Source organism: Atheta coriaria, unplaced genomic scaffold, assembly GCF_025399875.1.
Source record: "Atheta coriaria isolate IRGN ID8LTWV9N9 unplaced genomic scaffold, Caltech_Dcor_3.1 hic_scaffold_44_pilon, whole genome shotgun sequence".
Lineage (NCBI taxonomy): Eukaryota > Metazoa > Arthropoda > Insecta > Coleoptera > Staphylinidae > Dalotia > Dalotia coriaria.
Window position 1 is genome coordinate 78,883 of NW_027045486.1, and position 23,147 is coordinate 102,029.

Here is a 23,147-nt window from a genome sequence, read left to right on the forward strand (position 1 = left end):
AAATGTGTGTTAAATTCGGCAAAAGTAAAGTAAAAAATTTGGAGGTCACCTATATCACCAAAGGATATAAAAATAACTTACGACCCTCAAATCTATCAAATATTGACCAAAATTGTCATATAAATCAATAAAAATCTAAACGTTTCGGCGGAGTTTAACAAAGTTTATCGGAGCTTAAGCTAACAAATATTGTAAAACAAGATATTTATATATTAAATAGATTAAATTAAATAAATACATCATGTCGTATCAATTTATTTGATATATTTAAGCGAAATATAATTTATACCTTATCTTTGTGGCAAATTCCAAATAACAAAACACTTCAAAATATATGTCGAAAATGGATTATATCATCAACGGATGTCTCCGAAACTCTTATTTATACCATTAACCACTGATTATACATATAATTAGTTCAGCTATAGATCAGCAACGGCAAAGCGACTAGCGTTGAACTCGCACACTTCAGGAGGTGCTATTTTCGAATAATTCGAACGGAAAATATTTTAATGCTTTTTCTTATTAGTATTATATTATTCATAAGGTGAATGTGTAAAGTATTAAAAGTTTACAAAATGTGTTTTATTATTTTTCTTACTTGGTCTTCATAACAACCTTGATAACATTTCTTCTTTAGTTCCACGGCATCATTATTTAGTTCATTGCAGTGGAAGTTTTATCAAAAAGCAAACAAAGCAAACATGCTTAGTGCGCATATAGTTAACTTCAGCTTTATTTAATCTCTTGGCTTTTCTATACAATAATATGCATGGACTCGTAATATACATAAAATCCTTCCTCAAGAATCCATTTATCAATTTTTAAAATTTGTTGTGTAGTTTAGGATTAAAGGATACACATTGCTTGAACGACAAAACACTTCCAAGTACTCGTATATCTCGAATATGAATGATCGTATCAACGGAAGTCTTTATTTGAACATAGATAACAAATTGATATAAATGGTAATTTGCACGGAGCAACAGAAACATTGAGATTTGTGTATTGCTACAAATGAACCAAGTTTCAATATTTGTTTAAGTTTTTTCTTTGATCAAAAATGGCGTACCAGTTGATAAATGCAGTAAAAGAAGGAAGTCTACAAAATGTGCAGATACTATTAAAAAGAGGATTTAGTGCCAATACAACTAATGAAATGGGCATTCCAGCATTGTTGTTTGCTTCGAATAAGGGACATCTGGAAATAGTTCAAGAACTTTTAAAAAATGGAGCTGATGTAAATATAGCTAATAAAGATGGCAACACAGCATTGATACGAGCATCGTGTAATGGACATATGGAAATAGTTCCAGAACTTTTAAAGAATGGAGCTGATGTAAACATAATTGATAAAGATGGCGACACAGCATTGTTATTGGCATCAATTAAAGGACCTATGGAAATAGTTCAAGAACTTTTAAAGAATGGAGCTGATGTAAATATAGCTAACAAAGATGGCAACACAGCATTAATATTGGCAGCACATAATGGACATCTGCAAATAGTGCAAGAACTTTTAAAGAATGGAGCTGATGTACATATAGCTGATAAATATGGCAACACACCACTTTTATGGGCAGCACATAATAGACATCTGCAAATAGTGCAAGAACTTTTGAAGAATGAAGCTGATGTAAATACAGCTGATAAAGATGGCAATACAGCATTGATATTGGCAGAACTTAATGGACATCTGCAAATATTACAAGAACTTTTAAAGAATGGAGCTGATGTAAATATAGCTGATAAAGATGGTGACACAGCATTGTTATTGGCATCAAGTAAAGGACATATGGAAATAGTTCAAGAACTTCTAAAGAATGGAGCTGATGTAAATATATCTAATAAAGATGGCGACACAGCATTGTTACTGGCATTAATCGTAGGACATATGGATATAGTACCAGAACTTTTAAAGAATGGAGCTGATGTAAATATAGCTAATAAAGATGGCAACACAGCATTGTTATTGGCATTAATCATTGGACATATGAATATAGTTCCAGAACTTTTAAAGAATGGAGCTGATGTAAATATAGCTAATAAAAATGGCAACACAGCATTGATACAAGCATTGAGAAATGGACATATGAAAATAGTTCAAGAACTTTTAAAGAATGGAGCTGATGCAAATATACCTAACTAATAAAAATGGCTACACACTGTGTAGTACATAAACACTAATATTGACATATTAGTTGGTTGTCAAATCTAATGTCAAATATTATCGTTTGTATGGGAAATAGAAAAATGCTGTTTTGAGGATTTTCCCGGCAGTTATTCGAATTTTTCTCACCTTTTAAACCTTCCCTAGACCTCCACGAATAATTCAAGACCAAGATAAGATAAATCCGTTCAGCCGTTCTCGAGTTTTAGTGAGACAAACGAACAGCAATTCATTTTTATATATATATATATAGATAGATAGATAGATTAATTAATTAAATAAAATAAATACATCATGTCATAATAATTTGTTTGATATATTTAAGTAAAATATAATTTACACCTTATCTTATTGACAAATTCCAAATAACAAAACATTTCAATATATATTCCAAAGATGAATGATCTTATCAACGGATGTCTCCATTTGAACATAGATAAGAAATTGATATAAATGGTGATTCGCACGGAGCAACAGAAACATTAAGATTTGTGTATTGCTACGGACGAATGCAGTGTTCAATATTTGTTTAAGTTTTCTCTTTGATCAAAAATGGCGGACCAGTTGATAAATGCAGTGAAAGAAGGAAGTCTACAAAATGTGCAGTTACTATTAAAAAGAGGATTTAGTGCCAATGCAACTAATAAAATGGGCATTCCAGCATTGTTGTTTGCATTAGATAAAGGACATCTGGAAATTTTTCAAGAACTTTTAAAGAATGGAGCTGATATCAATATAGCTGATAAAGTTGGCGACACAGCATTGTTATTGGCATCAATGAATGGACATATGGAAATAGTTCCAGAACTTTTAAAGAATGGAGCTGATGTAAATATAGCTAATAAATATGGCAACACAGCATTGTTATTGGCAGCACATAATGGACATCTGCAAGTAGTTCCAGAACTTTTAAAGAATGGAGCTGATGTAAATATAGCTAATAAATATGGCGACACAGCTTTGTTATTGGCAGCATGTAATGGACATCTGCAAATAGTTCCAGAACTTTTAAAGAATGGAGCTGATGTAAATATAACTAATAAAAATGGCGACACAGCATTGTTATTGGCAGCACATAATGGACATCTGCAAGTAGTTCCAGAACTTTTAAAGAATGGAGCTGATGTAAATATAGCTAATCAATATGGCGACACAGCATTGTTATTGGCAGCATGTAATGGACATCTGCAAATAGTTCTAGAACTTTTAAAGAATGGAGCTGATGTAAATATAACTAATAAAAAAGGCGACACAGCATTGTTATTGGCAGCTTGTAATGGACATCTGCAAATAGTTCCAGAACTTTTAAAGAATGGAGCTGATATAAATATAGCTGATAAAGTTGGCGGCACAGCATTGTCATTGGCATCGAGTGAAGGTCATCTTGAAATAGTAAGAGAACTTTTAAAAAATGGATCTGATGTAAATATAGCTAATAAATATGGCAACACAGCATTGATACAAGCATTGTGTAATGAACATATGGAAATAGTTCAAGAACTTTTAAAGAATGGAGCTGATGTAAATATAATTAATAAAAATGGCGACACAACATTGTTATTTGCAGCACATAATGGACATCTGCAAATGGTTCAAGAATTTTTAAAGAATGGAGCTGATGTAAATATAGCTATTAAAAATGACAACACAGCATTGCTACTGGCATCAAAAAAAGGACATATGGAAATAGTCCCAGAACTTTTAAAGAATGGAGCTGATGTAAAAATAGCTAATAAAGATGGCGACACAGCATTTTTATTGGCATCGAGTGAAGGTCATCTTGAAACAGTAAGAGAACTTTTAAAGAATGGAGCTGATATAAATATAACTAATAAAAATGGCGACACAGCATTGTTATTTGCAGCACATAATGGACATTTGCAAATAGTTCAAGAATTTTTAAAGAATGGAGCTGATGTAAATATAGCTAATAAAGATGGCGTCACAGCATTGTTATTGGCAGCACATAATGGACATCTGCAAATAGTGGAAGAACTGTTAAAGAATAGAGCTGATATAAATATAGCTGATAAAAATGGCGAGACAGCATTGTTATTGGCATCGAGTGAAGGTCATCTCGATACAGTAAGAGAACTTTTAACGAATGGAGCTGATGTAAATGTACCCGATAAATATGGGCGCACAGCATTGTTATTGGCAGCACATAATGGACATCCGCAAATATTGCAAGAACTTTTGATGAATGGAGCAAATGTAAATCTTGCTGATAAATATGACGACACAGCTTTGATATGTGCATCGAATAAAGGATATTTTGAAATTGTAAAAAAACTTTTGAAGAATGGAGCAGATGCGAATATAATTGATAAATATGGCGAGACAGCTTTGATCTCGGCTTCAATGAGGGGCCATCTTGAAATTGTGCAAGAACTTTTGAAAAATAGAACAGATGGAAATATAATGGATAAATATAGCGATATAGCGTTGACTTTCGCTTCGATGAATGGACACTTAAAAATAGTCGAAGAAATACAAAAGCATTTTAATAATGGCCTAGTTAATTGAGATAATGTGCCATCAGTAATAATTACATTACTAAAAGCTTATGTAGACAGTGTAGCTGGATTACTGAAATGTCAAAACAATATAAGAAGATTTCCTCAAAATTACTTAATGTTAATATATGCTTCAGGTAATGAACTTTATGAAATTGTAAGAAATTTCTTAATGACGAATTTAACCAAATTGGTTAAATTATATAACTGTACGTCATTATTGTGTGCAGCACTTATTGTGCATCTTGCAATTATTGGCGAATTATTAAAACACGATTTTTTCAACAATGAACCCTCAAATAATTTGCCAAACGTTATTCAAGAATTCATAGGATGTATTACCAATCTGAAAAAAGATGTCAATGGTGACAATATTTGTGATGTACTGGAAGCAATTAAGAAAGGAATTGATACTTTTCAGAAATATATTGGCAATGAATTAAAAGATAGAAAAATATCGTACGAATGGACAGCTCTAAGAAGCCATCTTGATTTTGTACAGGAAATGTTACAAAATACAGTAGATGTTGAAGTAGTTAATAAAACAGGCTACGTTATGTTATCAAAAGCAACATCTCCAATTCACCTACAAATTGTTGAAAAACTAGCAAACGACAATGAAGATGAGAAGGTACTAGAACTACACCAAACTTCGTTAATCAGCTGTATAAACCAAACCTATCTTGCGATTTTAAATATGTAATCAATTAAGGTTTCACACAATAGCCATCTTCAAATTTTTGTTAAATAAATTAGTTTGACTAAAAATATTAAATTATTAATTGCAACTTTGTAATAGTTCATTTTAAGAGTTTCACAAAATTAAAATAAAAGAATTGTCTGAAAAAGACCTAATAAGTTCAACAATATTTTCATATTTTTAGTGTTTGGCCATTAAAATTGTGTTACATCTCGGAGACTATCAAGACATTATTATATATAAATATATATAAATATATTTAGAGATTAAATTGACGTGATTTATAGATTACAATTTTGTGTGAGTGAAACATGTTTCGCTCTGAGGGCATCTTCAGTAACTGTGTTCGGTATTTTGTATTGTATTGTGAGGTGCTAGCGCCACCTAGACGTTATAGTCCAAACTATTGGGAGTAATTTTTAAAATGAGTTTACACTAGTGCCACCTAGTTTCAAGTGGCCTAAAACCTCTCTTTAATACAGGAAGCTATAATGCAGCTAGTAATACAGAACTTTGAAGTACGTTTATTTGTCACAAGAGGCTCGTCTTCGACTGCACAAACGGGAAGGTGAAACTACACAAAATTTGGCGCAACCACATCCGTCGGACTTGCAGTTTCAAGTGGCATTCACAGGATGTTCGCACCGTGATTGACATAGACAGGGTCGGCTTTATTTTGAAATGTCAGTGACCAGGGTGGTATTTTTAAGTGGGTTTAATTCATAGAAAATTCGATTGTTTTGTCATTCTAATTGTGTCTAGGTACGTGTCGTACTCTAAACCGCCCCTACCCCTACCTAACCGCCCCCAGCAATTTTTATTTTTATTTTTAAATGAAATACATTATTATATTATCTTATGTATAAGTATGTAACGTCGGTAAACGTTAGTTGCAAATGCATTATACTACGGGCATTTACAGGGGCATGTGTAAGCAACCCACAGTGTCTTAGAAAATGTGGGTTAAATGTTTGTTGAATGGACACATTAAACACTAAATCAGCTTTGATCAAAGTGTAAAGTGTCTGATTAAAATTTTCGAACTTTTGGTCGATAGCTAATCGCCATACTAGTAGCAAACGTTTAATCAATCGAGTGTTTAACAACGTTTCGCATTTAGCAACATGTATGAAGGGTTTGACTGACGGCGCGTGGCATTTTCTATGGCCTTGTACTGCACCGCACGCAAATGCGGGCGTAAGCTCCACCCCGTACTTCAAAAGAACTAAAGTCATAGCCTTGGGCGTCCGTGACTAAAATGCCACTTTGCATGTAAAAAGTAGAGTTTTTCTACTTATTAAATTCAAACACTAACATTTCACTTATCTTCTTGATTGAAAATATAACCCACGGGCGTCTGTACTGGAGGCGTACTTCCTGCCCAGAGATTAAAATATAAAGGTGCATTCGCAGCGAACTCTTCCTTGTACATTTCATATCGCTGAGAGGATGTATGTAAGTTAAATTTTAGGAAAATAATACCAAAAATATACTTTTTTTTACGCCAATTTATTGGATATAATTAAGTAAAATTTAATTTTTATCTTATCTCAGTATCCAATTGCAAAATACAAAACACTTCAAAATATATTATGAGAATAAATAAAAACATCAAGGTATATAACCCTACTTGAATTGAGATAACAAATTGATATAAATGGATATTTGCACATAGCAACAGAAACATTGCTACTTGTGTGTTGTCACGAACGAATCAGGTGAGTCAATTTTCAATAAGTCTGAATTGATTGTTATTATTAGCATTTGCAAAAACACGTTATACTTATTATTATTTAATATTTGTTTTAAGGATTTGTTCCGGTCTAATATGGCTGACCAGTTGTTGAATGCAGCAAAGGATGGAAGTTGTGTGAGTTCAACAGGTAGAAATGGAGATAAAGAATTGCTAGAGGCATCGAGTAAAGGACATCTTAAAATTGTTCAAGAACTTTTAAAGAATGGAGCAGATGTAAATATAGCTAATAAAGATGGTGACACACCATTGATATTGGCCTTGAGTGAAGGACATCCTGAAATAGCACAAGAACTGTTGAAGAATGGAGCAGATGTGAATGGGGTTAATCAAAATGGCGACACAGTATTGATGCTGGCATCAGTTGAAGGATATCTAAAATTTGCACAAGAACTGTTGCAGCATGGAGCAGATATGAATGTGATTAATCAAAAAGGCGGCACTGCATTGATGAATGCATCGATGGGAGGACATCTGGAAATAGCACAAGAACTGTTGAAAAACGGAGCAGATGTCAATATAGTTGATGAATGTGGCTACACAGCTTTGATATGGTCATTGATTGAAGAACATCCTGAAATTGCGCAAGAACTGCTGAAAAATGGAGCAGATGTCAATATAGTTGATAAATATGGCTACACAGCATTGATATGGGCATCTAATGGAGGCTTTATAGAAGTAGCACAAGAACTGTTGAAGGACATCTTGAAACAACTAAAGAATTGTTGAAGAATGGAGCAGACGTAAATGCAGCTAATCAAAATGGCGATACAGCATTGATACGAGTATCAAGTGAAGGTCATCTGAAAATAGCACAGAAACTGTTAAAGAATGGAGCATTGATACGGGCATCGCATGAAGGATATCCTGACATAGCACAAGAACTGTTGAAAATTGGAGCAGATGTGAGTATAGCTGATAAATACGGCTACACAGCATTGATGTGGGCATCGAATGGAGGTCATTTTGAATTAGCACAAGAACTGTTGAAGAATGGAGCTGATGTGAATATTGTTAGTCAAAATGGCGACACAGCATTGATACTGTCATCATATGAAGGACATCTGGAATTAGTACATGAATTATTGATGAATGGAGCATGTGTGAATGTGGTTAATAAATATGGAGACACAGCATTGATAGAGGCATCGCATGAAGGACACCTGGAAATAACACAAGAACTGTTGAAGAATGGAGCAGATGTGAATGTGGTTAATCAAAATGGCGACACAGCATTGATGCGGGCATCGCATGAAGGATATTCTGAAATTCTCGAAATAACACAAGAACTGTTAAAGAATGGAGCAGATGTAAATGTGGTTAATAAAAATGGCGACACAGCATTGATACGAGCATCGTGTAATGGACATCTTGAAATAACAAAAGAATTGTTGAAGAATGGTGCAGACGTAAATGTGTTTAATAAAAATGGCGACACAGCATTAATACGGGCATCGCAAGCAAGACATCTTGAAATAACACAAGAACTGTTGAAGAATGAAGCAGATGTAAATGTGGGTAATCAAAATGGCGAGACAGTATTAATACTGACATCACATGAAAAATAACTAAAAATAGTACAACAACTGCGAAAATACTTTAATAATGAGAGCTAGATTGCATGGTGTAGAAAAGGGCTTTGTTGCGTAGTAAATCATTGGTGTGTTGACACATCTGTTGCCCCTCAAGTCTAAGCGTTGGTATGCACTTGGCAATATCTAGCCAGTATCACTTTTAAGTTTGTCAATTTATGGCCCAATACTCCCGGCGTTGTAAATCGTATATTCGTCAAGTGCGTACATCTACTACCATCAGTTTTGCCACAAACAGCCCCTTGCTGAGAAGATAGGGTTGATAGCAGCTAGTAAATACTTTAAAAACTTAAGATTAGTTCGAATTTGTAATTCAAAGTATTATTAATGTATAAAATGTATAAAAGATACAAAAAATCTAAAAATGTATACCACAATTACCAAACTTGCTTCCCACTATTGTTGAGCGACAGGAGGCATTGATGAATACCAACGCAGACCAAGAAAACATAATGTCTAGAATTTCCGAATTGTTATAGCTTCAAAATCAACTCGACTCAACCAACTTATGCGATACTTTTACTCCAAAATAAACAGTCTTTTAATCACTGGTCTGTTGCTGAAAGACCAGGTAAAAAATTAATTAATCCTGTCTTAATCAATAATAATGAAATCTCTAAATACCCGTATTTTATTAACAAATTAATTATGTAATTTCATCAAGTAAAAGTCCCAATATTTCAAATATATTTACGTTTAATAGTCAAATTTGAAAGTTATTTTATTCTCTACGTATTAAAAAGGATGTAGTTTTTATTAATTTTAGTAATACATACAAAAGATTACTAACCTCATTTTTCAATTTTGTTTAATAGGAACGGTTAGTGTACATTTTTTGGGTCAATATCCAATGTTACAAATAATTTTCTTTTTTTGCCAAATAAGTCATCATAATGATAACAAAAGTAAGCAAATGTTATTTTTGCACAAAAAATAAAACAAGGCTTAGTTAAATAATATTAAATTTTAGTTCAGTAAGCCTTAAGTCTTATTTTTATTTATTTGCCTACTTTAGATATTAATTTTTTTAAATATTCGATGCGTATTTCCTTTTTGCTAATAAATAAATTTATAACAAAATAAGCCGATCACGCAGACGACTCTTGGTCTTAAGACGAGGGCGCAGTTTGGTAAATGGTGCTGGCGATCTCTTCTCCAAATACTCCTGATCAACGTTCAAGAAACGCTTCAGACGACTGCCATCAAAAGGTTCCTCCGAACCTGGCGGATATTTCCTCATCTAATAAATAAAAATAATTAATTTCAACTGAATAAACTTATATCTATTAAAATGAATATATAAACACCCTGTATAATTATTAATTTTTACTAGTTTATAACATCATACTCACTGTTGTCAACGACGACCGATTTAACCAGACTTTCTTCTCGACAATCAACGAATTTTATTTTTAAAGAAGAACAAACAATCTCGAGAATAAAAAGAATGCAAAGAGAAGAAAGTCATCGTCACATGCAAAATGTACGAGCGAAACTCGAAACACATCAAAAACAAATGACACACGAAAACTGTCAAATGTCAGACAAGAAAGGTAACTAATTGTACGTTTACGTAAACAAAATGCACTATAACTCAAACTTAATGCAGACACCATCACCACATAACCCCAATTCAACCCTATACGTAATAAATAACTAATAAAATGACAGATGACAACAAACAGCTGTCATGTTTGACACCTTGTCCAGTTTGGTTATGTTGTCATTGTCATAGTACATGCGTATACATGCCTCACTAAACAATTGTTATTATCGATAAATAATAAATTATACAGTTAGTCATTTTAGATACTTTGTAAATAAGTTATTCGTTTAGTGTCTTTTTGTGTATTTTGCGTGAGTATTATTGATCCTCGGCGCTTTTAATCCTCTTCTGTAAAAAATATAAAACAAATATTTGGCTATATTAACATCCTTAACCATTTTGCACATAACCTAAAATTAGTTGAATTCATTTTCACTGATTAGTTAGTTTTTTTGGTTTTGTTTTTTATGTTGATATGATGTGTTGCAACTTGTTAGCCGGTCGCTTAGCTTTTGTTTAGCGAATTGTGTAGTCGCGATTGCGCAACTGTACCATTATCCTGTATTTCTCCTTGCAGGCAAAGTCGCTTTCGTCGATGTCCTGATAGCAGTCACTTTTGTAGTCTTCCGGTAAGGGGCGCCCTTCGTGTTCGCAGAGTTTATTCAATGGTCGGGCCCTAAACGAATTTAAAAAAATGATTACTAGTAAATATGTTATAAAGCTTTTTGTAAACTTACTTAACAATAAGTTTATCAATGCCCGTTGGCTTGGTCATTGGGCAGTAGAAAACGTCAGGGGTGTTTTTATCGAAAACGATACTTTTGCGCATCATATCCTTGCTTTTGACTTTGACAGCTGTAGAGAATTCAATTGTCACAGCCGCAACGATTACAAGAACTAAAATTTGCTTCATTTTTATCTGGAATAATTAAGAAAAATTAATCGTCTGGAAAAAATTCAAAAAGTGAAAAAATGTAAAAGAAATTGTAAGGAAAACAAAACGTCGCTTTTACACTGATAAGCAAGGTGCATTTAGAAATTAATTTTATTGTTTGTGGCTAAAATATAAATGAATAGTGTGTAAAAAAGATGAAAGCTGATATTGGAACTTAATCATAGTTTTTCTTATATAATGCGAGTCCAGATGGCGCTACCGTGCAGTACGGTACATAATAACCGGAAGAAACAAGAAAGCAACCAATTAAACGCTTTTTATTAAATTTAAATCAGACAAAATCTAGTTTATTAATAAAAATGCAAAAACACATTCAGCTTTAATATATACAACGATCTCCTGTTAATATTAGAATCAAAGGTAAACAATCATGAGTATAAATAATCTAAAGTAAATATTATTGAATTAGATACACCAAACATTAAAGATTAGCCGAATTCCACTTCACTTCTCCCAGAGATTATAATAAAAAGATAACATTCATATAAATAAGATCCAGTAAAATATAAAAACATGAACTTTTGCAACAAATTGAGATTGAGTACAGGTATTGGCAACACACAGAATTAATAACTACCTTCCTCCCATTACATATCTCCGCACCCAACAACCTTAAAAACTACTCACATCTATAAATCAAACGCGAATCGACGTTACGCGCGAGTATTCGTCACGTTGCGCGTCGCCGTGCATCTCATCAACTTGAAAATCCTCAAAGCAAACCGCAGCAAACATTGAAACAATGAGCTCATGTTCGAGACTAATGTAAACGCAAATCATGTAATGCACTCAATTGCACAACGAATTATTCAATCAAAACGTTTGTCTGATGTGCTTAAATCAAGTGTGAAGTGTAAATTGAAAAAACAATAGAGCTGACTGTAAACAAATCGGATTTTTTGAATGGTAAGTTTAGTTTTATTCCGAAAGCAACTTTCGCTTGGTATACTTTTATTGAATCTGTGTTCCTTTCTGGTGAATTGTGCAAAAACCGTAAAAGGTCATCCTTCACCGCACATATGTCACTTGTAATACAGTGAAAACCACTCTAATACTTTAGATAACGGCATAGACTTTTGCGCAATATATAATTATATATTAAACTTACGTTTTGGTGAAAAAGCCAAAATCAAATCCGGATAAATCCGCGAAAAACAGCGGAAAACAAAAGAAACCCGCCCACTTCGCGACTGTTCGTAACTGTTCACTCCCGTTCACTAAGCTGGTAAGCGTACGTTTTCACTTCTTCTTCCGCCGAGCATACTTGAGTCATTGTTAGAAGCTCGGATCTCAGGTGCGCGTGGAGGTGGTAACAGGCTTACCTGGTGTACCTGGCTTAACACTCGAAGAACTAAAAAAAGTCATCTCGCGAAACCTTGAATGCAGCTTAGTTTGAAACCTTCACGATTCTTTACGAATATACACGAACATACACGAAGCAAAATTATATTGTACAATTGGCAAAAAAATCAGTTTTTGCAATAATTATTATGATTTTTCTTAATCAAAAGTAAAAATACTTGTATTAACAATATATAAAGATTAATATTTTCTTTTCAGTTATGTAGATTACCATAAAATTTATTTTTGCTAAAATAAAAATTTTCTTGCAACACTCGTATAATTTTAGTTACAGTAACCGCCGCTGTCCACTGACATGTTTTCATATTCTATTCATATATATTCTATGCCCACTTGTTGGAAGCATCTATTAAATGTTTCGCATTAATTGCAATTACGTTAATTACCCATAAAGTAAGCACCGTATACATTCGTTAATAACGTAGAGAGCTTGACGTAACGCATTAACAATAACTTTATCTTAGAATAATTGATTACTATTTATCTACATTTTTGCTGATAACTTTGAAGAGGTTATTTGTTATAAAAAAATGAATTTGTCCTAAATCCATATTCATTTACACATAACTGTATTCAGCGTAGTGTGTTGCTATTGCGTCTATGTGCTGTAATACTGTAGTACTTTAATAAATTGTTTGCAATGTCCTTAACCACTTTGTTTGTAAGTTTAATTTTGCTTTTTATTTTTATTTTTTAAATATTATGTAATAAATAAGTGATTTAAAGTTTAATGGATAATATTACATTGTTTTCAGAATGAGTGACAAGCTACAGGAACAATTAGAGAGTTTAAGCCATGAGGAGTTGCTTGAAATCACTGAAAGCAGTCTACGGCGATTGATTGCTTCTGATGCACTGTTAAAAGATTTACCAGTTGATGTAACTATTGAAGAAGTGAATGCTCAGGTAGCAGTTGTAAGAGGACAATCCATAACAGTAACGATACTGAGAAGTCATGAAGCACCATTAAATGTAGTCGTAAGTCAAATTTTTACTAAATTCATTACAAATTAAATGTAATACAATAATAATAATGTAATACAATATGGTTTCAGATACCACAAATTGGTACAACAGTATTAGCACTAAAGAAAGCTATCGAGCGTTCATTCAATTTAAAGCAGAAGCGCTTAAAAAGTCGCACGAAAATATCGTGGCGATACGTGTGGCGAACATATCACCTGCAGGTGGACGGACGCACAATGCGCGACGGTAACGAGCTGGTGGCGACTTACGGCGTACGCAACAAGTCGGAGATTTCCTTTGTCAAACGACTACGAAAGCATTGACCTTAACCACTTAAAACTTAGATAAATTAGTTCAATAGTAGGAGAAGAATGATTATTAGAGTTTTTTTACTCTGTGTGCTGTTCATTGTGATGAATGCGCTTGGGCATCCTTGGTTAGAACAGATTGGCCGGCTGGAAGTGTTATCAAAGCAATGCGAGTTGCATCACAAGCGGATGGATCCGACTGGCGAAGATTTGGATCATATTCTAGTCGATCACAAGCATAAGTTCTTGTATTGTTATGTACCGAAGGTAAGATTGATATTTTGAGCAAATTTAAGGGTTGGAAAACATTAAATCAACTAGATAGCTGAAATAACTTTAATTATCCAAAGATTATGTTTTTTTTTTCAAAACAATTTTTTAATTTTCAGGTGGTTTGTACGAATTGGAAACGTCTCCTAATGGTACTCACCGGCCGTTCTAACACCACTAACGTGGTATCAATACCAGCATCCTTAGCACACAATGAATCTTCCCACCAGCGGCTCTCTGACATCCCTACCTCCCAACTGCCACCGATTCTTTCCACCTACACGCTGTTCGTCATGGTACGCCATCCCTTCGAGCGTCTTCTCAGTGCTTACCGCAACAAATTGGAAGATAACCAGGCATCCGCCAAATATTTCCAATCCATCTTCGGACGACACATAATCAAACACTATCGCAATAATGCTACGCAAAAAGACCTAGAAACCGGCGACAATGTCACATTCAAAGAGTTTGTACGTTATTTGATCACAGAGGGCGTTGATTCCGCATCGGCTAATGAACACTGGCGATCTGTATATAGTCTTTGTCGGCCCTGTGATCTCGACTACACCTTCATTGGCAAATATGATACTTTCACAGAAGACACACAAGCTGTGTTGGATTTAATTTCGGCGCCAAAGTTAACATTTCCGCATACCCGGTCGGGAAAAACCGGCGATCGTCTTCGGACCTATTTTCGGCAATTGGATTTGGATGACATTAAAAGTTTGTATCTACTGTATGAAATGGATTTCAAACTGTTTGGATATACGGCCGAAAATATCTTAGGATACGATTTTGGCTAAGCTAGCAAAATGGCGGATGGACAACACTACCTCACTAACGAAATTTTACCATGACGTCTTAAGATAATAAGTTGTATTTTTTTGTACAGTGAATAATTTTTTACCAGAATTATTTGCGTATGATTTGCCTTTCGTAGTCCGGGGCGCATGCGTCTGTCAAGGACTTGGCGTACATGTCAAGACGTTGAGTCATTTGGAAACCCCAAACGTCCTTTACTTGCCTGCACATGTTTAGGTCCATCTCAGCAATTAGCAAGCCGTTACTAACCCGGCTCAATCCCTGCAACCCAATTTACATTTTAGAGTGTTGGATTGCATATATGTTATACTTACAGGTGTTCTTGATCCATTCGGTGCAGCAATATAACTAGATCCGTAAAAGTGTCCGAAATCTTTGTGCGCAGGTTGGCCATTAGCTGAAGTAAATTCGTTTTGGAAGTGTTCCGTTCCCACGCGGTTTATGGCGCATGTAAAGTACGAGTTGGCAATGGCGGCGTTGCGAGCTTCAATTCCCCACAACGGTTCACTTAAGCCATCAGTCTAAATGTATAAAATCAATTTCAATTGCAAACAACAAAATTAAATAAGAATAACTTACGGTGGCAGAAGGATTGAAGACAATCTCCGCACCATTTATACCAAACATAAGCCAATTCAAGGGATGATGGCGGCCATAACAGATATTAATAGCAATTCGACCAAATTCAGTCTAGAAATACAAAATAACTAAACAAACTAGTAGTTCAACATTGAGGTTGTGGTTACCTCGAAAACCGGATGTCCGGTATTGCCTTCATAATAATACGTTGATTCGTTAAAGTCTCCAACGCGCGGAATGTGATTCTTGCGATGTTTACCCAGGATATCGCCGTGATTATCGATAACTACAGCCGTATTCCAGATAGTGTCACAATGCATTTCATCACGCTCCAAAATCGGCGAGATTATCACCATATTGTACTGTTTAGCCAGCTAAAACAAATCACAATGAATTGAATGGAATTTGTCATATGAATCATTACTTACTTCTTGTAAATATTTAATTGTTGGTCCATCAGTTGCACTTTCAGCGTATTCACACCATGGCTGCTTTTCTCTCGTACAAAACGCAAATGGCATATCTTTGAGAACAAAAAAAGTGCAAACTTTTATAAAATTAATTCATGTTTGTAGCCTTACTCCATGTTTCTTGGAAACAAAAGATGTTTGCATGTCCGTAGAATGCAGTGGTGATAGCGTCATGCGCCATCTTGTGCATGGTAGCTCTCATCTGTTCAATGGGCACGTTAGTTGCCATTGGTGTTTGATGCTGGAAGATACCAACGCGGACCAAGCGGGAAGCACGTAGTTGTTCGGGATGCGCGCCGAACGTGTACGCTTTTACTTCGGCGTTTTGCATGCGCGCATGCGCAATAGTATCTTCGGATATTTCCATCGGACTAATAAAAATTCAGTTTATAATTACTAATACATCAAAATTGAAGCGAATTAACTCACCGAACATTTTTACCGTAGTATATCTCTTGGAATACCTGCGCATCAGCATCTGGTAACTTCTTCAGCACGCTTTCGATACTCTCTAGCTGTTGCTTCTCAGCAGCCATGTTATTTGAATGTTCTAATCTATTTGAAACAAATTAACACCTTATAAAAATTTAAAAAAAACACGAAATGTTTTGTGTTACGTTGTGGAAAATTTCAATGTTTAGTTAAAATCACGCCAGCTGCTCTGAGCGAGCGTTGAAGCGCCAATGCGCGTTTGTTTTCTGTTTTCGCTAGCGTTTTATTGCTTTCAGTATAAATATAGAATGCTTGTAATGCTCATATTTTATCGCCTTGTACACACTCGCACACACACACACAATATACATGTGCTGTTGCTAACGCTTTTCAGTTGTATTTCCATCACTTGACTTAAATCTACCAAGTGTTGATTGAACAAATGAACAATACTTAAATTAAGCGATTGTTTAGGATAAAACATTTATGGTAACACTTGGTAGATTAATAAGATTATAATTATTTGATAAATACCTTTTTAAATATGATGGTCCGCAGAAAATATCAAGTTACATAACAATGCATCGGATTTTAATTCGTCAGCGCATTCAACTCACAATCTAAGTAAAATACTTAAGTAACATGAGACATCAGAGTCATCAAAGTAATAAACGGAATACGTAAGTAAATAAAGTCGTAAAAGTGTCCATAGTGTTGACATCACGTTTTGATCTATTTGGAAAATATTCACTTTCGATTGCTGCGCGTACTGGTGATAATGATTTGAATAATTATTGCTCGTAAACCTTGAACGCACCACAAACGATAAATATTCAGTAAACTATTGAATTACGTTCCATACCGATAGTGGAGTTGGCCTGTTCTTGTGTACTTGGTTGCCTATAAGATTGTTTCAGGTTATTTGCAAGTTTATCGATATTTTACCCGCGACTTCGTCCCGGTAGTGTATATTAAAAATATAATTCGTTTTTACTCTCTTGTTTTGGACATAGAATGTGTTAATTCCATCAATAAAATTTGCAATATTATTTTAAAGAAATTAATTATATAAAGAATTGCTGATAATGCACTTCAGCGCGCCATCTCGGATTCAACTAAATAACTATAACTATGATTGAATCTCAATGCCAATTTTTATCCTATAGAAAAGGGCTGTCTTTAAGTTTTCCCGGCAATTATTCGAATATTTATCGCCGTAAAACCATCCTTGGACTTTAACAAACATTTAAAAAAAGAATTGGCTAAATTGGTCTAGGCGTTGTTGAGTTATGCGCGTACCAACAGATTTTGCGATTCATTTTTATATTATCGATAGATAAATTTACCTGACAGGCATCAATCGTAGATCTTCAGTGTGTTGTTCAATAATATCAAGTATTTTCGCATGCAAGCGTTTGTTCTTGCGCTCACCCTCGCTATCTCTTGCCGCCCGCTTGAGCCGCTCGTACTGCGCACGCTCACTAGCCGACAGCGAAAACTTCGCCAGCTCCTCCCGGTTCCATTTCGGTATCGCCAGCATGTCCGTCCGCCATCCGTGGTCGAATCGCTTCGGGTCCGGTTGCGGTCGGTTCAATTGATCCTGTACGCTAACGGATCCAATAATAGTTCCATGTTGGCCATTTTGTTAGATATCTTTAACAGGACGTTGTTTCAAGATTGCGGTGAATGATGAACTGTCAACCGCTGGTGTTCCGTATGAAGTTGAATGGTAACACGGTGAATTTTGAATGTGCGCACTGCTCTTATGAATGCATAGTTTGAAGATGTCGGCAGCACGCACGTGAATGATTAGTAAACATATTTAGGAGACTATCACTGGGAATTTCATTTTATGTTGTTTGGCCCATCATCGCCAAACGCGCCGTGACAACACATCGGTTTGGTTTTGTTTCATGGCACATGCAATCAGAAAAAAATGTTACGCATGCGCATAAATAAGATTCAAAGAAATTAGTTCTTGTTTATTTTTATTGTATTTTGTAGATAGTTGGCTTAGCTTTTTAACTTTTCGATTTTGGTCCTACCCTCATTGATCATTGATTATAAAGACCAGTTTTTCTCATTGCCCCTTTATTATTCTGCTTATTATTCTCCTTATTTTTCTTTTTATTATTTTTATCATTTTTCTTTTTCTCATTCGTTTGTTTTTGCTTTTCTTCTTCTTCAGTATCTCTATCAAATCTGTGTTTCCACTTGTCTTCGGGGTTTTTGTATTTGGGTGTCACACATTTGGGTTTTCCTAAATTCGCTGTCCTCTCGCTGGCTTCACATGTCAACGCCGCCTTACTTACTTCGAAGGGATGTTTTTTTGTAACTTTATCTTTGCGTTCTCTTGGTTTGGCGAGTGACGACGTTTTTTCTGAAGCTGTAGCAGTCAAAGCGCCTTTTTTGACATACCTTGGTGCTTTATATTTGTATTTTTTGGTTGTATTACGAGGTAAGGGCTTACTTAAGTTTTGAGTGCGTTCGGAAGCTTCGTGTTCACGCGCTGATTTTGAGACTTTTGTGAAGTCCCGAGGGCGTGGATTGCGTCGTTTTGTGGGCTTAGCTAGGTTTTCTTCGCGGCTGCTTGCATTATGTTTTAGGGCAGCACGAGTAATTTTTAGAAAATTGCGGTATGTTGGGTTCTTCCGGTCCACAGGCTCTGATAAACTTAAAACGCGTTTTGTTGCTTTATATTTTAATGCGCTTTTCTTAACCTGTAAATATTTAGTGTTTCATGCGTAGTTAGTCGTTATTGTTGGTTATGTTATATTTACATGGTCAATTTCCGAGGCACTGCGGTTGTGTTTAACGGAAAAATCAGGGAATGGTTCGGCCATCTCGTCTAGATGTTCTAGAAACGCCGCTTTTTTTATATTTATCTTCTTTCCTCTCTAAAAATGTTAAGTGTTTCCTTTTTTGTTTCATATAAAATGTTTCTACTAACCGAGAACTTTTCTGGTAACATGCATAAATGGTTGAATGTGGTAAGTGGTAGCGAGTTACGCTCGCACCACTCAATCAGTTCTCTCTTCATTTTTTTATATTTATATATAAATATTGCCAAATAATTATAAAAGTCCTTTTTACTTTGTTTCACTGAGAATTTTGGGTGTTAACGATGATTTTGATGAAGAGACGATGTGAATTGGTGCACTTTTTGAATTACAATGAATTTTGATGAAAATGGCGGACGTTTAACGATTGTCACGTCGCCATCTTGTCAAACATGATGTAATAAGTTGGTTAGGATATCGCATAATTTTCATTCCTTTAGGCCAAAGTAGAGAAAAATTCTAAGTTTTTTTATAACATACAATGTTACTTGTAATTAATAATCAAAATGGATCCTATATGTAAGCCGATTATTCCAGCTCAAATTTTATATCGACGACAAGTTGCATGGGTGAATAAAAATGCATTGCCAAGAGTATACCCGAAACCACCACCAATTGATGTAATTGAATAAAAAAATATCAATTTTCAATTAAAATTTATTCTTGTGATGCATAAATGAACTTAAAACTATATTATTTTTCAGAGGGGACCGAAATTTTCCAACACTGGCCGAATGGAGGAACTTTCCATTCCGATGCATAAGTATATAAAACCGGAAAACGACCCGACATGTTGGGTCTACCTTTTACTTCATCCCGTGAAGGAATCTGCCAAAAATTACGTTGCATCTGCTGCAATTGATAGTTTGGCTGAGCCTCGTTGGGGACGCCCGCCATTAAAAAAACAAGTAAGGATTAACTTGAATTACTTTTTAAGCTTTACAAATTAATTAATTTGTTTTATGGTTGTAGACAGCGTGGCATAGTAAACCCTATAGGCAGTACACCAACGGTCCATGGTCGGAGCGGATAGAGAAATTGAGCCAGCCGAAGATTCCTTATAAAAAGATAGAACCACCGCCGCCTGTTTCCCCAAAAGCAATGCAATACAATGGTACGTTTTTAAATCATACTATATATTCACTGATACCCGACCTCAATTGTGAATTTAGTGACTTAAGCATCTTCGCGATCAAGTCGTAAATGCCGCATGCGTACCTTCCCCCACTATTTTTTGTGGGTTATCCATTCACGACCAGACGCGTAACCTACCTTTCTGCCATACTGCGTGCTTATATATCCCATTTACCATTCTAGCAAGTGAACGTATTACCAAACTGGCTGAACCATGCATGCGCAAAGTCGAGCTCAATGAATTTGCCTTCACTGTAAATCCGATAGCGCTGAAATACTTTCCTTCTGCACGCACGCGCAAAATGGCGAGACCACACCACGTGATGACAGCGGCGGAACTAGCGGAACAAGAGGCGAGACACGAGCGACATAAATACAAATACGATAAAGAACGCGCCCGTAAACTAGCTGCTAAAAGGGAAGCTACGGCCGAACGACATCAAAAAGAACGAAAATCGCTAGGTATCTAGGAAAGACAACCTCACAAAAATAATAATGGTGAGTTTTTATTAAATGTACAATTTCCGCATCGGTCGACAAATTAAATAAATAATAAATACTGCGGGACGTTCTGGTAACGCAACTGGTAATGAAATTGTTTTCAAATTGGGCACACACTGAATAATATAGACAAACATAATAAAATGCATTGTGATGCCTACATTAAGTAATAATTCGTGTTTTATGCCGATGGCAATGGTTGCAGATTATGGATGACAGCATGGGTAAACTCTTGCGTGCTGGCTTGACCTCCAATGTCCTTGGTGCGTACTTTGCCATCCTTGAGGACTTTCTCTACTGAATTGCGGATCATGCTGCCGTAGGCTGGTAGATTGACATGGTGTAACATTTTCGCTGCGCACAGCAACATGGCTGTCGGGTTGGCGACATTTTTGCCTACTGCTTCCGCAAATGTATGTCGCGCACCCTAAATAATGAAAAATTAGTGAGTTTTTAGCATAATATGGTGTTTGTTTTACATACAGGTTCAAATACAACTGATTCTGCTGAGTATGAAGCACCAGAAACAACGCCAGCGCCTCCTACAAGACCGGAAGCGAGATTATCGAGAATACTGCCGTATAAGTTAGGCATGACCATCACATCGAACTGTTGTGGGTTGGAAACCATCTGCATGGTGGTATTGTCGACGATCATCTTCTCAAATTGGATCTTTGGGTATAGCTTAGCGATCTATCCAAAAAAAATCGATTTTAGTTTATTTTATGTTTTAAATTATATAATACTTACAGTTTCGCATGATTTTAAAAACAAGCCATCGCCAAGTTTCATGATGTTTGCTTTGTGGACAGCAGTGACCTTCTTGCGGTTGTTCTTGGTGGCATAATCGAAGGCAAATTTGGCAATACGTTGGCTTTTCTTCGCCGTGACAATCTTGAGACACTCAACAACCCCGGGCACACCTTCATGTTCCAGCGCGGAGTACTCGCCTTCGGTCTGCTCACGAATAATTACGGCATCGATGTTACTATGTCGTGTGTTGACGCCCTTCAGCGACTTGACGTGCACTACGTTCGCGTAGAGGTCGAGTGACGTGCGAAGCTTCATATTAAGCGTCTGCAATTCCCCGGTGTTACTGTAGTCCGGTGTGGCGAGAATGCCTTTAAGGCAGACGCGATTCCGCGAGATGGAACCGACAACATCATCGAGGGGTGCGCTGAGCGTGGGATTCACCTCGAGAAGAAGAAGGTCTCAAAGTCAACTGGAACCGTTGCGGATTTGAAGACTTCTTGAACAGCGTAGATAAGTTCTGGGCCGACACCATCACCAGGAATGAGTGTGCATTTAGTTCGAGCGTCAGGGCGATCAGGGAGCTACAACAAAGGGTTAATGTAAAATGCGTTTTGATTCTTAAACAATTTTCTATTAAAAGTTTTGAAATGAAGTAAGTTCGTTGGTAAAGTTACTGGTATTTAATACTACAAAACGGAGCATTTAACCAAGAATCGATTCCTAAAGGAATTAACATTACATCTTCTCATATTATCAAGTTATTAAGCAAAATGTTGGTAAAAACACGACTAACTCAGGTTTGGACCGTTCTTCATCACTATACATGAATCTTTTAGGTTAACAATATAAAACAAATGCTTACCGCATTGTTGGCTGTTGTAGTATGAATAGACCTCAACGTGGCATTCGAAGCCTAAAAACATTTAATTATAATTATTTGAGATTTTAAAATATGTAGCCACAACATAGTCTGCTGTGTTTTGGTTGATTATGTAACTTACTTGGCCCAAAATGCGTGGCGTCAATCGTGCAAACACTGCCATTATCTTAATTTTTTAGTCAATTACTTTTAAAATTCAATAATGCTTAAGCCCTTTTGTTTGGTATATAAATTGTTGAAGTACCTAACTTTCGCTCAACTCGCTCCACTTGAGCGATTTATCGTCAAATATTTTGAGTTGGCCACATGACACGAGGTCGCTGTCATTGAAGCGCTGAATTCAATTATAATATGCGAAAATATATGATGACGTACGTAGAATCTAAGTAAAAAGGAAAAGTTTTAAAATTAACGTAAACAAGTATTGATATATTAAAATAATTGTGGATACAATAATTTAAATATACCTTAAAGTTGTTGCAAAGGGTTAATATTGAAATGCTAAGGTACAAATAAATATCAATCAAACGTTGGTAGCAATTATGCGACTATGATCATAGAATCTGCTTTTAATTAGTATTAATTTATGAGTTCATTT

The 23,147-nt window shown here is 35.5% G+C and overlaps 9 protein-coding genes across 12 annotated transcripts; 5 read left to right on the forward strand and 4 right to left on the reverse strand.

Annotated features, from left to right (window-relative positions):
- Positions 1 to 1,003: 1,003 nt before the first annotated feature.
- Positions 1,004 to 5,536, forward strand: LOC135802682 (ankyrin repeat domain-containing protein 17-like). Its single transcript, XM_065316298.1, has 2 exons — positions 1,004 to 2,144; positions 2,721 to 5,536. The coding sequence occupies exons 1-2, from the start codon at positions 1,064 to 1,066 to the stop codon at positions 4,694 to 4,696; spliced, it is 3,057 nt and encodes a 1,018-aa protein (XP_065172370.1). The 5' UTR covers positions 1,004 to 1,063; the 3' UTR covers positions 4,697 to 5,536.
- Positions 5,537 to 7,028: 1,492 nt separating this feature from the next.
- LOC135802657 (kinase D-interacting substrate of 220 kDa-like) lies at positions 7,029 to 8,011 on the forward strand. The gene is made up of 2 exons (XM_065316269.1): positions 7,029 to 7,104; positions 7,197 to 8,011. The coding sequence occupies exon 2, from the start codon at positions 7,215 to 7,217 to the stop codon at positions 7,866 to 7,868; it is 654 nt and encodes a 217-aa protein (XP_065172341.1). The 5' UTR covers positions 7,029 to 7,104; positions 7,197 to 7,214; the 3' UTR covers positions 7,869 to 8,011.
- A 69-nt stretch (positions 8,012 to 8,080) lies between these two features.
- Positions 8,081 to 8,707, forward strand: LOC135802683 (ankyrin repeat domain-containing protein 29-like). Its single transcript, XM_065316300.1, has one exon. The coding sequence runs from the start codon at positions 8,081 to 8,083 to the stop codon at positions 8,705 to 8,707; it is 627 nt and encodes a 208-aa protein (XP_065172372.1).
- Positions 8,708 to 9,466: 759 nt separating this feature from the next.
- On the reverse strand, positions 9,467 to 12,585 carry LOC135802658 (uncharacterized). Of its 2 annotated transcripts, none has more exons than XM_065316270.1 (4): positions 12,341 to 12,585; positions 11,015 to 11,196; positions 10,830 to 10,953; positions 9,467 to 9,971 (listed from the first exon to the last, which is right to left on the reverse strand). In XM_065316270.1, exons 2-4 carry the CDS (start codon positions 11,188 to 11,190, stop codon positions 9,801 to 9,803), a joined length of 471 nt encoding a protein of 156 aa, XP_065172342.1. In that variant the 5' UTR covers positions 11,191 to 11,196; positions 12,341 to 12,585; the 3' UTR covers positions 9,467 to 9,800. The 2 variants fall into 2 exon arrangements, with proteins under 2 accessions (XP_065172342.1, XP_065172343.1); XM_065316271.1 differs by lacking the exon at positions 9,467 to 9,971 and adding an exon at positions 10,477 to 10,625 and having other exon boundaries at positions 12,341 to 12,582.
- LOC135802656 (U11/U12 small nuclear ribonucleoprotein 25 kDa protein) lies at positions 11,689 to 15,050 on the forward strand. Of its 3 annotated transcripts, none has more exons than XM_065316267.1 (3): positions 11,689 to 12,138; positions 13,350 to 13,572; positions 14,258 to 15,050. In XM_065316267.1, exons 2-3 carry the CDS (start codon positions 13,351 to 13,353, stop codon positions 14,939 to 14,941), a joined length of 906 nt encoding a protein of 301 aa, XP_065172339.1. In that variant the 5' UTR covers positions 11,689 to 12,138; position 13,350; the 3' UTR covers positions 14,942 to 15,050. The 3 variants fall into 3 exon arrangements, with proteins under 3 accessions (XP_065172339.1, XP_065172338.1, XP_065172337.1); XM_065316266.1 differs by lacking the exons at positions 11,689 to 12,138; positions 14,258 to 15,050 and adding exons at positions 12,883 to 12,987; positions 13,650 to 14,020; XM_065316265.1 differs by lacking the exons at positions 11,689 to 12,138; positions 13,350 to 13,572 and adding an exon at positions 13,789 to 14,135.
- Positions 15,000 to 16,767, reverse strand: pyd3 (beta-ureidopropionase pyd3). The gene is made up of 8 exons (XM_065316264.1): positions 16,627 to 16,767; positions 16,439 to 16,564; positions 16,121 to 16,380; positions 15,968 to 16,062; positions 15,707 to 15,913; positions 15,540 to 15,650; positions 15,275 to 15,481; positions 15,000 to 15,221 (listed from the first exon to the last, which is right to left on the reverse strand). Exons 2-8 carry the CDS (start codon positions 16,543 to 16,545, stop codon positions 15,051 to 15,053), a joined length of 1,158 nt encoding a protein of 385 aa, XP_065172336.1. The 5' UTR covers positions 16,546 to 16,564; positions 16,627 to 16,767; the 3' UTR covers positions 15,000 to 15,050.
- A 1,645-nt stretch (positions 16,768 to 18,412) lies between these two features.
- LOC135802679 (histone-lysine N-methyltransferase, H3 lysine-79 specific-like) lies at positions 18,413 to 19,683 on the reverse strand. Its single transcript, XM_065316296.1, has 4 exons — positions 19,392 to 19,683; positions 19,222 to 19,338; positions 18,912 to 19,161; positions 18,413 to 18,827 (listed from the first exon to the last, which is right to left on the reverse strand). Exons 1-4 carry the CDS (start codon positions 19,479 to 19,481, stop codon positions 18,496 to 18,498), a joined length of 789 nt encoding a protein of 262 aa, XP_065172368.1. The 5' UTR covers positions 19,482 to 19,683; the 3' UTR covers positions 18,413 to 18,495.
- Positions 19,615 to 22,321, forward strand: LOC135802681 (uncharacterized). The gene is made up of 7 exons (XM_065316297.1): positions 19,615 to 19,901; positions 19,986 to 20,189; positions 20,254 to 20,395; positions 20,599 to 20,913; positions 21,122 to 21,329; positions 21,402 to 21,594; positions 21,669 to 22,321. The coding sequence occupies exons 1-4, from the start codon at positions 19,788 to 19,790 to the stop codon at positions 20,883 to 20,885; spliced, it is 747 nt and encodes a 248-aa protein (XP_065172369.1). The 5' UTR covers positions 19,615 to 19,787; the 3' UTR covers positions 20,886 to 20,913; positions 21,122 to 21,329; positions 21,402 to 21,594; positions 21,669 to 22,321.
- Positions 20,906 to 22,894, reverse strand: LOC135802677 (probable isocitrate dehydrogenase [NAD] subunit beta, mitochondrial). The gene is given in 6 exon segments (XM_065316292.1): positions 20,906 to 21,343; positions 21,400 to 21,609; positions 21,667 to 22,115; positions 22,118 to 22,250; positions 22,532 to 22,582; positions 22,671 to 22,894. Coding segments are annotated over 6 exon segments (1,131 nt in total). The 5' UTR covers positions 22,713 to 22,894; the 3' UTR covers positions 20,906 to 21,097.
- Positions 22,895 to 23,147: the final 253 nt, after the last annotated feature.

Bases quoted from the DNA above. Each gene is read 5' to 3' on its own strand.
- pyd3 (XM_065316264.1), bottom strand. From the start codon at position 16,545: ATGGCTGCTGAGAAGCAACAGCTAGAGAGTATCGAAAGCGTGCTGAAG. The intron at 15,482-15,539 runs GTAAGTTATTCT...TTATACATTTAG, and splicing joins TCTTCAATCCTTCTGCCACC to ACTGATGGCTTAAGTGAACC. The intron at 15,222-15,274 runs GTAAGTATAACA...ATTGGGTTGCAG, and splicing joins CGAATGGATCAAGAACACCT to GGATTGAGCCGGGTTAGTAA.
- LOC135802682 (XM_065316298.1), top strand. From the start codon at position 1,064: ATGGCGTACCAGTTGATAAATGCAGTAAAAGAAGGAAGTCTACAAAAT. The intron at 2,145-2,720 runs ACTAATAAAAAT...CTCTTTGATCAA, and splicing joins AGCTGATGCAAATATACCTA to AAATGGCGGACCAGTTGATA.
- LOC135802681 (XM_065316297.1), top strand. From the start codon at position 19,788: ATGGATCCTATATGTAAGCCGATTATTCCAGCTCAAATTTTATATCGA. The intron at 19,902-19,985 runs GTAATTGAATAA...ATTATTTTTCAG, and splicing joins CGAAACCACCACCAATTGAT to AGGGGACCGAAATTTTCCAA. The intron at 20,190-20,253 runs GTAAGGATTAAC...TTATGGTTGTAG, and splicing joins GCCCGCCATTAAAAAAACAA to ACAGCGTGGCATAGTAAACC.
- LOC135802656 (XM_065316267.1), top strand. From the start codon at position 13,351: ATGAGTGACAAGCTACAGGAACAATTAGAGAGTTTAAGCCATGAGGAG. The intron at 13,573-14,257 runs GTAAGTCAAATT...TTTAATTTTCAG, and splicing joins AAGCACCATTAAATGTAGTC to GTGGTTTGTACGAATTGGAA.
- LOC135802658 (XM_065316270.1), bottom strand. From the start codon at position 11,190: ATGAAGCAAATTTTAGTTCTTGTAATCGTTGCGGCTGTGACAATTGAA. The intron at 10,954-11,014 runs GTAAGTTTACAA...AAATTCGTTTAG, and splicing joins ATTGATAAACTTATTGTTAA to GGCCCGACCATTGAATAAAC. The intron at 9,972-10,829 runs GTACAGTTGCGC...TTTATTTATTAG, and splicing joins AGGAGAAATACAGGATAATG to ATGAGGAAATATCCGCCAGG.
- LOC135802657 (XM_065316269.1), top strand. From the start codon at position 7,215: ATGGCTGACCAGTTGTTGAATGCAGCAAAGGATGGAAGTTGTGTGAGT.
- LOC135802683 (XM_065316300.1), top strand. From the start codon at position 8,081: ATGTGGGCATCGAATGGAGGTCATTTTGAATTAGCACAAGAACTGTTG.
- LOC135802679 (XM_065316296.1), bottom strand. From the start codon at position 19,481: ATGAAGAGAGAACTGATTGAGTGGTGCGAGCGTAACTCGCTACCACTT. The intron at 19,339-19,391 runs GTTAGTAGAAAC...TAACATTTTTAG, and splicing joins TGTTACCAGAAAAGTTCTCG to AGAGGAAAGAAGATAAATAT. The intron at 18,828-18,911 runs GTAAGCCCTTAC...TGACTGCTACAG, and splicing joins CGAACGCACTCAAAACTTAA to CTTCAGAAAAAACGTCGTCA.